The 12,309-nt window shown below is 52.6% G+C and overlaps 2 protein-coding genes across 2 annotated transcripts; one reads left to right on the forward strand and one right to left on the reverse strand.

Annotated features, from left to right (window-relative positions):
- Positions 1-3,049: 3,049 nt before the first annotated feature.
- J4E79_003055 (uncharacterized protein) lies at positions 3,050-5,785 on the forward strand (the record flags this gene model as incomplete). The annotated part of the gene is made up of 2 exons (XM_049351951.1): positions 3,050-4,332; positions 4,435-5,785. The coding sequence occupies 2 exons, from the start codon at positions 3,050-3,052 to the stop codon at positions 5,783-5,785; spliced, it is 2,634 nt and encodes an 877-aa protein (XP_049213422.1).
- Positions 5,786-6,585: 800 nt separating this feature from the next.
- J4E79_003056 (uncharacterized protein) lies at positions 6,586-8,606 on the reverse strand (the record flags this gene model as incomplete). Its single annotated transcript, XM_049351952.1, has 2 exons — positions 6,586-8,509; positions 8,563-8,606. The coding sequence occupies 2 exons, from the start codon at positions 8,604-8,606 to the stop codon at positions 6,586-6,588; spliced, it is 1,968 nt and encodes a 655-aa protein (XP_049213423.1).
- Between the last annotated feature and the right edge of the window lie 3,703 nt (positions 8,607-12,309).

Raw genomic sequence — 12,309 nt, forward strand, 5'->3', positions numbered from 1 at the left:
AAGGTAATGCAATGGACGATCCGGCATGCAGGACCCGCTAGGGCGAACGGGCTGACTTGAAGTAACGCCGCGGCTTCAATCACTTCACTCCGCCGTCTGTGTTGCCCGCGGCTGGAACGATCGAGCTATCGGACCGCTCGCCAATTTGTTAAACGGAGTCTCAACGATGCAGAACTGCCTCTAGGAGGTTGATGACCGGAGTGTTTACCAACCTAGGACATCAGTGCCGGCGGCACAGTGACGGGCGTCAGCCCTCCCTTGTCCACTTTGCCTATCTGAAAGCGTCTAATCGTATGTTTCCTCAGGCGACCATAACACCGCCCCACCCCACAGCAAAACTACCTTCTAGATCACCTGCATGAGTCGATGAACGCAGCACAGTGTGGCCAAGAAATGCCTGATGTCACGCTGCGGAAGACGTTACGGTGTATACCTGTAGGCTTATTAATTACTAGTCTGCTAATCTAATCTCCTTATTATTCTACTCTTAAACTCTAACTAAGATATATCTTACTTAATTCTTAAACTTTTCTTAACTTTAGCTTTTAATATTAATAAAAAAGTTATTATTACTAGTAGTAGTAGTTTAAGTAAGAACTCTCTTATAAAGTTATCTAAGAGCGTTATATTTACTTTAAGTAAAGAATTTAGTATTAGTACTAAAGCTTATATTACTATAAATAAAATTAGCTACTACTATAAAGTAGAAAGTTACTTATAGATTTACTCTTTTAGAGTAATTATAAGTAGTCTTAAAAAGTATAGTAAGGTTAGTAAACTTCTACTTAATATAGAAGTTATTAATAAAATAGGTAGTATATATTAAGTAACTAAAGTATACTTATAGCTTTAGGCTTACTTATTAAGTAGTAAAAGTAGTTACTATTTTATACGTAGATAGAGATAAGTAAAAGAATTAATATATAAGTATAAAGATTTTATACTTATCTCTTTTAGGTATTAGTAGTATATAACTATAGTGTACTTTAGTTATTAAGTTAAGATTTTTCTAAGTTCCTATAGTTAAGAAACACTAAAGCTAAGGCTTACTTTGGACACGTGATAGCTAAGAAATGATAGACATCTCACCTGCGTACGTATCGTTCGATCTTGACGAAATTGTGGCCCATGTGTGCATCCAGAGATCTTCCGTGGGAATTTCACGCACTGTGAGCGTCTCCACGATGTGATCGAGACGCGCAAGTGACCCGGCAACGTACCCGAATCCGACCTGGTCTCGCGCTCGCGCCTCTAGATCACCGCGCCGCAACTGATGACCATTAGGCGGGCTACCCACAGTGCAGTCGGCGATATGTCATCGCTTGTCAGAAGTGAGGCATTCGCAACTTGTACACGAACAGAAAGCATCAGAATGCCATCCCCAGCAGCACTCAACCACCAACATCTGACGCGCATCCCCTTCGCGTGGTGAGCCGTCGCAGAGAGAACAGCCGGAGTTTCGAACCATGTGGTCCTCGCATGTGCAAGGCTGACGTGCATGGTCAAGGTTACACCTGGGGCTCCAGGGCAATGGTTTGGCTCGTAGCGCTCGCGTGTCCACTACTGCGGGAAACGTGCAGTGTCACCTTCGAGAAAGCCGGCTAAAGTCAGAGCCGTCCACCAGATGGGAGGACTGTTTCAATGAGGCGGCGGCATGTGCGTGGGAATAGATTAACCGCACATGGCGGCCAACAGCCGTAACAGGGGTCTTCAGCAGTCCTTTCATGATGGTGGACGCGAGCCTGTCATACGGTCATATCATTGTCCCATATACGTTTAGGTGTCTGTTTCGTAGCATTTCAGCCTCAACCGCCGGCTGAGCTTTAGCGGAATCCTGCGCCGAGATGTTCTGATGCCGTCGTGCACTGGGGTTTGGTCGGCATGTGTCTTTTGTGCTTCGATTCGAAGTCGCTAGAGTGTCACATTGTCTGGCGACTGCAGCATCATCTTTAATCTCGTAACGCCTTCTTAGTCTGGTAGGCAATGCGCTGAGCTGGTCATTGCTACCGGCCTACTCACATGTAGGTAAGGTTATTGGGTACCCAGCCTGCGCCAACATTACGCCCTTCTCGTGTCTGAACCCGATCGTCGCCCTAAGCCCGTCGATGCCTGGCGTTCAGATACGAATACGCGTGCCGTGCCGGAATCAGTCAGCAATAAGACCAGTGTATGTTATGATGTGACATGATCCCAGACATCGTTCTTGATATGCAACTGGCAGAACAGCATACATAGAAGAAGCCCTCCAGAACCAACGCGGAATGCAGATATGGACCAAGTCTTGTAAAGTCTCCACGAGACTGGAGACGTGACCAGCACATTCGTACTTTGCTCTGCTGAATGCAGGCATGGATATTCACGCAACAGATGATCGTATGGCAAGATGGTTTTGCATTCTGCAGTCCACACGATGTTTCTAATGCTGTTGGCTAACGAATGTGTTGATACCTACCAGTGAGTACTGTGCCTTGAGCCGACAGTGATTTTGGATTAATGCAAGGTCAGTACGGATACGATATGTAAATCGCACCAGGAAAAAGGGCGTCTGCTGTTGCGGCGATCCGTGTTGAGGCTGAGAGCGATGGATGAGGGCCGCTCCGCAGACCGGTGACTCCCCGCAGAGCTAGGACCAATGACGACCAATGACTAACACGGCAGTCGCGACCTCCATACTTCCAACAGTCGACGACCATCTCATGCCACCGCAGCTTCCCCGTCACTCAGAGCATCACCATCACTATAGCTACCAACACTCATGTCTCTCTCTAATTTCTGAACGCCAGCTCGGCACCCTCACGCAACTCGTCGACGAGTTGCCTCCAGTCATTGCTTGACGAAGTTCTACTCATCGTTTGCCTTACACACCCGTCACGATGCTTCCTTTATTATCGCAATTATTTCGGACGCACTTCTTACACACCAACTCACGATCAATACCACGCTTACTCACCAGCGCAACGCGGCAATACGCAACTTGACCAGTCTTACCCCGACCGCGCCTTCCCGCGAGGAATAGAACCACGAAGACACATAACTTCTACTACGCAATATGGCCTCCATATTCACCTTCGACCCCGATCCTCCGCGCGTTTCGTCGCCGTGGGCTATCACGCCTATCGGCGGCGTTGCGCACTCCCCCGTGCCAGCCACGAACCCCCGACGAATCCCTTCGACTCTCGGCGGTCTTAATGACGAGACGAGCGCAAATGCAACATCCCTCCCCACCGATATAGATTATACGCATATCACACGGTTGGAGGCGGAGCCCCAAGATGGGCCTACGGAGTATAAGCTACATCTTCTGCTCAGGCGACGGCGGTCGTTCACCCGTTCCAGTACCGCACGCCATATATCTGGGTCCATGCGTCGACCTGAAATACCTATACCAGCGGGTCGCAGCGTATCAGAGTCCGGCGTCCTGGCTAATACCCCTCCACCACTGGCATCTACACAGTCAAAGCAGCATCGTCTGGAGCAGCTGACTACTCAGTTGCTGTGGCGCCTACAGCAGTCATGTCCAAACCACATGTCATCATCCATGGCACCTGTCATACCTCATTTTCCCGACGATGCACGTCTGTCAGGGCCCGAGATGCCTCAACGTCTGCTGCCGGGGTTGGAGGAGAGTAGTGGTGCGCTCTATGAGATTGGAGTCGCGGACGACGGAACTATTGTTGGCTTGGCAGAAGACGAGATGGAAGAGAGCCTGAACAATTTGCGCGCCATGGCTGCAAGCTTGGGCTGTGGAGTCAAGGTCATGCGCAGGGTTCCTGTAGGCGATTGCGAGTGGACAGAGGATTCCGGCACCGCAAAACAGAGGGTTGTAAAATCGCAATTGCTAGTTGCCGAAGCTCTGGTCCGCCCAGAACAGCACTTGGTCGATCACACGAAGAGGAACGGGCAGCAAGCAGCCGACGTGCCGTCTGACACCGGTGCTAGCAACGTTGTGGCACTGACTAACGAGTCTGAGGGAGTCACCGAGCAGATGCGTGTATCAGTGACCGGTGCCACCATGTCCGGTAAATCTAGCCTACTTGGCACACTCTCTACCGCAACGCTGGATAATGGCAGAGGAAAGAGTCGCCTGAGTCTTCTGAAACACAGACACGAGATCGCATCAGGGATGACCAGCTCTGTCACCCAGGAGTTGATAGGGTACCGTGATGTAGGAGGCTCATCACGAGTGACTAGCTATGGCTCTGAGAACATCGACTCATGGATCGACATTCACGCGGCTGTTGAGTCAGCAAAAACCGGCCGACTTGTGTTCCTCTCTGACTCAGCTGGTCATCCGCGATTTAGACGCACCACCGTCCGTGGAATCGTCGGCTGGTAAGTGATCACTCTATATCATAGCGCTTCCTTCTTCCACATGTACTCTTTTGGGATGCCTTATTTTCATCATGTGGTGGACTTTGCTAACCTACCCACCAGGCAACCACATTGGACACTTCTGTGCATTCCAGCTGACAACACCGATGAGTCCTCTGGCAAGCTCGGAGCTTCGCCTTCAGCTGAAGAAATACTCGGCCCAGCAGCAGCAGATCTGGATCTGTCTCATGCACACCTTCAGTTATGCCTCGCTCTGGAACTGCCGCTTGTGATTGTCATCACGAAGTTCGATTTGGCTACCAGAACCGGCTTGGGAAACACCTGTAACAAGTTGTTTTCGGTATTGAAAGAGCACAAGAGGACGCCTTGTCTCATCGGTGATGCAGCTACATCTGTGCTAGAGGCCGATCTACACACAGTTGATGGAGGAGATCTTAAGATCGACAATGCACTAAGTCTCCTTGCAGACTCACCACTTGCGGCAGTGCCGATTGTTTTGACTAGCGCCGTCAAAGGCACAGGAATCCGGAAGCTTCATGCATTCCTTCGAGAACTGCCCATGCCCAAGGAAGTCACTCAACCTGCACCTGCAGCAGTTTCGCCACTCTTTTATATCGAAGATGTCTACAGCGTCCGCACGGATACATCAAGTGATCGATCAGCGATCATCGGGGGCTACCTCCGTTACGGGTCTCTGGCCGTTGGCGACGAGCTGCTCTTAGGACCCTACCCTGTCGATGTAAGCTCTGACGACAGCGACAGCGGTAGCGCAATACCAAATCGCAAGCCATCTATTCCGCAGTCGAGGTCCTTTCCTGGCGCACTGAACACGAAATCGAAGAACGCCTCATTGCGCGATCGGCATAGTCAATGGCGACGCGTCCGCATTACCTCTATGCGCAATTTGCGTCTACCCGTGCGAAAGCTTCATGCGGGGCAGGTCGGGACCATGGGCCTCGCACCCGTCGATACACCGATTGTCAGTCCATCGATAAACAGGATACGCAAAGGCATGGTATTGGCGGCTCGCGAGCCCAAAGCGCACAAAGTCATCACAGTGCGATTTGAGGATAAGCAAGCAGAAAGCGTTAGGAACCTCAGTGTCGGCAGCGCAGTTGTCGTTTACATTGCGAGCGTGAGAGCTTCATCGAAAGTGCTTTCCGTTGCTGCCGAACGTATGGAAGACCCTACGCTCAAGACTCACGGAGACGAGGATGATGCTTTCGGGTTCGGCTTTGACGTTGAGATGGAGAAGCCGGCAGCTGAAGCTGCGCCGCCAGCGGTCATCGTGACCTTCCAATTCATCGCTTCGCGCGAATTCGTGGAGATGGGTGCCAAGGTGTTAGTCATGCCTGGCGGTGGGCCGGGGCTTTTCGGGGGTAATGAGAGGGGTACAAAGGGTATGGCTGGGCTGGAAGGGTTTGTTGGCAGAGTAGTGGACGATGCTTCGTAGGGTCGTGGTCATGAAAGCCAGCTATCGCGCGAGAATGAGTAGGTATGCATCGTTGTATCAATTTTATTTAGCAATGGCGTTGGAGGCCACGGTCTGGGTAATGATAATATTACGTTTTATCTTGCATGAAAAAGTTTCGCGCGCGAAGAAAGCGAAAGATGAATGACATGTCCAATCAAACATCATTGCAGACATCACGATAATCACAAAGGTCAAGAGATGTTGCACGCCCTTCCCCACACGCAAGCACTACACCACACGCGTCCATGACAGACACGCACGTCATGCACCCACGCGCCTCGTCACCACAGAATCGCATACCGTCCTCACCCGACATCCATAAGGACCGGCTAGATATACAGGCAGCTCAGAGTGAAAGATTGGGAAGGATTTATGCACGCACCGCCCACAGCTATCCAGACAAAAGACACCTTTTACATTACGGGAACCGTTCGCCTGTGAGGGGTACTAGGGGTAAAAGGGGCGATTGTCGGCGACTGTGGGTTCAGTACGGTAGTTGATGTATCGCTAGGCTATACTGAGCAGCAGGAATGGGTCTGGTCGCTGAGCTCCACCTTGGGCCGCGAAAGCATGTTTTGGATCTGGGCTTTCTTTTTGAGAACACGAAGGAGAGGAAAGGGACATGTTAGGGAGCACTGGGAACCGCTTACCGCTTGTATGGCGGCTATGATGATCGAAATGATGATTTGGGGATATCGTATTCAAGTACCGGCTTCCCGTGCATTCGGAGCACTTTCTTTTATTCAAAGGTAAATCGGTCGTTGCGCTTTCGTTTGTGATCAAGCCGCTGACGAGGCGAAGAGAACCTTCCGAGGCCCACCCATGGTCAGGTTCTTGGAAACGGCTGCACTAGTTCCGCTGCCTTCCATGCTTTCGAGCATCCTGTCCATGCCACCGAGATCAAGCTCGCCACGAGTGAGGAGAGCCTGGTCTGTTCGGGTCGATGTTTCGTCTTCCACCTTTTCGCGCGCGAACATGGCGTTTAGATCACGTCCAAGAGGCTGGCTGGTGCTGGCGGTGATGATGAGGCGGTGCTCTGCTGAGATGAGAATGTCTCTTGGAACGGCCATGCGCGAGGCTTGGGCTGTGGTGTCGAACTGTGAGACCGAGGTGATGGATTCGCCGCAAAGTACAACATCTTGTTGTTGGAGACCAGGGCCAGGTAAGGAACCTCCGCTGCTGGCGGAAGCAGTGCGAGTCCAGAACTTCATCAGATCTGCTATCCTGTGGATCTCGAACCCGTACCAAATGAGGACCGAGTCCTCTGCCGATACTCCGTTGTTCGACGTGATGCTCGCGACAGAAACGCCACCTCTGGTTGCTACTGTCGAACTTGACGCGCTGCCCTGGAACAATGTTTCCTCTTTCCGCTTTCGTGTATTCGGTGTCATTGGAGCGAGTGAATTGCGGCTTCCGCGCTTTGGACTCGATGCGCCGCCAGAGGTTCCTTCTTTCTCGGCTGTACCAACATACCCCCGAAGAGAAAATGCCGATGGATCTGCTGGAGGACTTGGACCAGACCGGTCGACATCCCAGACGCCCCACTCGCCATCTGCCAGGAGAGCTATTATATGACGACCATCGGAAGCCCACGCTACGTCGATGATAGCTTTGCGCGATGGGAGAACAGCAGGAGTGAGCGCAACATTCTTGACGCTCTCGAAGGATGACCTGAAGGTCCCAATGAATGCTCCAGGCTCTGCGCGACTACCGCTTCCTCGTCGTTTACGGGTCGGTAATGTGAAAGGATCGTAGATGCGCGTAGTACCTGCTGAGTCCGCAATGAGCAGTTGCGAATGGCGAGGCTTCGGATATTGAGCGGTGTTGAAAGCGATACGAGAGGCAGGCTTGCTGAGAGCCAGCGTCTTGTAAGGCGCGACAGGATGGGACACCTGGAGTGCCGTCTCCGATAGCTCAAAACGGAACAGCTTGAGCAGACCTCCCAATTCGGCGGAGTGGGATGCCACAAGTATGTCGAAGCCCCCGTCGGCGCGCGATTGGGGTTTGCGCCTAGAGTTCGCTGTGTCTTCTTCCTCTTCGTCCATATCCACATCGTCGTCCCCATCTTCTGCAGAGCTTGGTTCTCCCCTTGCGGTCCAAGTCATAGTAACACCCATGGGAATGCTCTGGTGACCGTGGACCTTGACAACGTTCTCGCCGAATTGTGGCTTCGCGCTGTATAGCTTGTCTTTTGCGACATGCGGAGGAGGGCTCAGAGGCAGCGTAATGACACGGATGGTCGAGTCGGCGCATGCGACAGTGAAGACGATGTTTTGACTGAATATGGGAGGTATGGTATCTGCGGGTCGGAGGGTAGACGCGCTCGGTATTTGGGGTACGGCGATGTGGAGGACTTGGGTGCTGAGCGACAGAGACAGCTGCTGAACGATCGAGGCATACGGCTGGTCTGGGTCGAGCTCTTCTTCTTCATCCTCAAACTCGGCCTTAGGCAGCGGCTCCGCGGCAGCTTTGGCAGGCTCGTCATCGTCCGAGTCGATGATCATGATGGCATCCTTGCTTGTTCCATTGACTTTCGCTGGCTTCGCCGGCTGCTTGGGAGGCGGCGCAGTCTTCTTCAAGGGCCGTCCGCCTCTCCATAGAATGCCGACGCCAGTCTCGTGGCCGTAGAGTACGATGGTCGAGCCATTGGGGGCTTTGACGGGGTATACGGTAGAGTCGTGTACGCGATGCGGAAGCTCGTACCTATAAGATGCTATGTCAGCAGTCGCGTGACGCGCAGCGTGGTGAGGACATACCTCAGCTGAGTCAGCTTCCCTTGCGTCGTGACAATGGGCTCCATGCTTGCAGCTCGAGGGTGGTGAGCGAAGCTACCGCCTAGGTAACGAGGAAGGGGCGAAGGATGCGACTTCTGCCTGAAGCGCAACTATATTCAGAACGTCTGAAAGGTGTCTGATTGTTGTATTGGCAGTATGAGAGGTGCACGAGTGGCGCGACGTGATGTGTGAGGGTGAAGGAAGCTCGGAGGTGCTGCGGAGTTTGTCAACATTTCCCTGGGGAAGTCGCGCTCGACCGCAGCGCGTCACCTCAGATCGCGCGCCCCGCGCAAACAAACCGCCCTTCTCACCCCGACGCACACCCGCTACCCCAACCTCCCTCATGTTGCGGGCCAATCTTTCGCATGGCCTCCCTTCGCTCAATCGGGGTCCACAAGCCCTCCGCCCTGCAGTATTTGGTCCAAGAGTCCATCCTGACCGACGATAGCACCGACCGCGACTATGTCTGGGACACCTACACCGACGACAGCCCCGATGGCTACACCGACGAGCTCGTCACCACCGAATACCACGTGATCTGGTCGCGAGGTGGTGTTGTACGCAAGGTCTTCAACTTTGAAGTTGAAAAAGAGAAGGTCAAGCAGGCGCTCTTGACATGGTTCTTGGTAGACGAGCCCTCCTATGGCACCCACGAGCCTACCGACAACTCGTCAGAACACAGGTCTGCCGACCCTGCAAAAAGCTTCCTCACACAAGGGACACAGCCTGCTACCGATCCCACTGCGCCAGCCAGTCCCACAACGCCCACGGTGGAGAAGCTATCGCGTGCTCTCGTCGTCTTCCTGAAGTCGCAAGCACACGTCTTCTTCCTCTCGGGCACCACACACATCGTAAACCTCCCCTTCGAGGTGGACAAGGCCTTTCCTGCAGCACGCGGTGTTGTGCTACAGAGGAAGCTTGCTCCTTTGCACCCTGTGCCCACCAGTCCGCAGCTGCCGTCGGCTCCACAGAATTCCTTCCTCACGAACAACCAGTCTTTCCTCTCACAACAGTTCTCCTTTTCACAGAGCTTTCATAAACCCCACCGGCGGCATGGCTCTTCAATGGGCGCATCGCGACATGGTAAATCTCGCCTGTCGGGTGCAAACACGTTTCTTGATGATTTGATCAATCCTATTGCGCCTCTAAATCCAGAGTCGATACCCAGGTTATATTCCTTCACAGACCCGCTATCGGAGCTGGGACTGGTGGTCAGCGTTATTGCAGGTGGTGATCGCAGCAGCTTCTTGACCTCCCAAGGCTCAGGTCATCGGCGACTCGAGGCAATTGACAAAGCTGAGGAGATCATCTACGTGTCTCCGCGGAACGAGATTCTGTTCGATCGCAGTGGTAATGACAAGCCTCTTCTACTAGTAGTCACAGCAAACCACGAGACTAATGTATTTACCATCTGGTCTGCGGCCTATCTTGAGCCAAAATCAATATCAAGTTCTCGCAAACAGCACATTCCTCTGCCAGTAGCCAAGTCTCGACGCCGTAGCTCATATGGCGGCACTGCACCGGGAACAGGCGCAACTACGCCGGCAATTCGTGGAGCTGACAGATTGAGGGAAAGCTTTGGTGGTGCTCCACGCAGCAAGACTCAGCCCCCATCCTTCAAGATCACCAAGGAACGTCTCTCTGACCAAGCAGTCGACGACGCTCTTGCCTCACAGCTCAATCCCGACTCCGACATCACCCGCCAGCCAAAGGAGTCTAGGCGAGTAAGCTCGTTGTTGTCACGGGCTGAACTCTCAACGAGCTTCGACAGAAGCGCGTTTCAGGACATGGCAACGTCCCGCACCAGTATTGGTGGTAGCTTCAATGCAAGTCAGCGAAGTAGGCACTCACTAGGTCACGATCGTACAAGTTTTGGTGGCTTCTCACAATCTCGGAATCGAGCTTCCACACCTGGTAGCGTTACATCCCGAATGAGCTTAGGTGCTGTATCGATCGATGACACCCTGGACGATGTCATGGACGAGGATACGTTCGACACTATAGAAGACTACGACGAGCTTGATGATCTGTTTGCACCGCCTGATGGTAAAGGAGGGCCACAACCTGGGGATGGACTCCACAAAGAGCTCATCATCAGCGTCATCGCAGAGCTCCCAGTCACGCAATACCTCAAAAGTGGCCTCTTTGCCCTTGGGAACCCTTCAAATACTGAGGCAAGTCAGCATCGTTCCCAGAAAGATGACGTTACTAACGCTTGAGTAGGAATGGCATGAGCCAAAGGTACTGACGCTGAATGCACCCTTCAATTCAGCAACCCTTCATGAGAGAAAGCTGTACCTGTACATATCCCATCCGTCACTGCGACTTCCACTGGAATGTGAGCTCGCAGTCTCACGAAGAAGACTATCACCATCCGCATCGGCGACACAATCGGGGTCGTCCAGTGCGGCTCCTCGATATGCTTGCGTACCGAAATTTGTCAGCTCGCGACAGCTCGATAACGCACTGGATCTTGTGAAAGTCCGTGATGGCCATGTCGAGCGAATCGCGCAACTCGATTCGAGAAATCCCCAGGAATCTTGTATATCGTTGACTGCAGGTTGGGGTAGCCACCTACCGGTGAAGCTCACCTTGGACTCCATGAAGATGTTTGATCCGTATGCCATCATACAACGCGATCAAACCAGAGCAACGGTAGGGTCAAGACGAATCATAAAACCGCGTCAGCCGTTACGAGGGCTATCGTCATTAGGGAAAAGCGGCAAATTAGAGCTACATGACGGTGAGCTGCGTCGCCATCGGATGGTATTGCGTCTGTCACCCTCGAATGGCTATGTTGCTGAACTCTTCCGAGTGCTTTCAACGGTTCTACCAAACTATGCAGGCGAATTCCTACTGGAGATTTGGTGGAACATTCGCAAATCGCTATCGGATGAGGGAGCGGAGCATGTGAGTGCTGATTGGACAGCTTTCGTAGCGACTCTGCTCACTCTCGCGGTACCCTTCATCGATGAGAAGAAGGGGAAGACGGTCACTCGTGCAAAGTCAACTCAGCGAAGAAGTTCTGGGCGTCCTGCAAGCCAAGCCAAGCCAGACGAGTTTATTGATGACGAGGACTCAGCATGGCGTCTTATGTGCAATCGCCAGACGTCGACACCGCAGGCCAAGAGTTGGGGGTCCTCTCCCTGGGCCTGGGCGTTGCACTCTAGTCCGACATCGACGGCGATGAGTCCGCCGGCCAAGCGTGACTCACTGCAGCGCCAGTTGCCAACAATCGCTCAACAGATCAGCATCAAAAACGGCATGATACCAACTTGCCTCGAACTTGCTCGTCAATATGTCCAGTCACCGATCGGCAAAGCCACCAATGACCATTGGAGACGAATGTCTCCCTCGGAGAAGCAGGATCTTCGCATATCGTCTTTGTCTGAAATTGTGGTGTCGCTCCATCTCTTCCGTGAAGAGCGCAAGCTTGACACCCTGTGCCAAGATTTTTCTGATATGCAACATGGGAATCTCGCACCCGTGTTAGCACAGATTGGGTACTGGCTTCGTTGGGAAGCATGGGATTGGAGACAGGGTGGATTCTTCGATCTTGATGGGGGTTCAAGTCAGGATTGGGCATATGACGAAACCACATTGATCAGCAAAGTTCGGCTGCATGCACAGCCATGGGATGCGCCTCCCTCAATCATGGAATGGATTAGCACTGTCACAGGGTCCCAGCATTATGCCCCATTCCCCACACTAGCGATGCTTATACGGAAG

This window comes from Alternaria viburni, assembly GCF_023758015.1.
Source record: "Alternaria viburni strain BMP 2772 chromosome Unknown scaffold_5, whole genome shotgun sequence".
In the NCBI taxonomy this organism is placed as follows: domain Eukaryota; kingdom Fungi; phylum Ascomycota; class Dothideomycetes; order Pleosporales; family Pleosporaceae; genus Alternaria; species Alternaria viburni.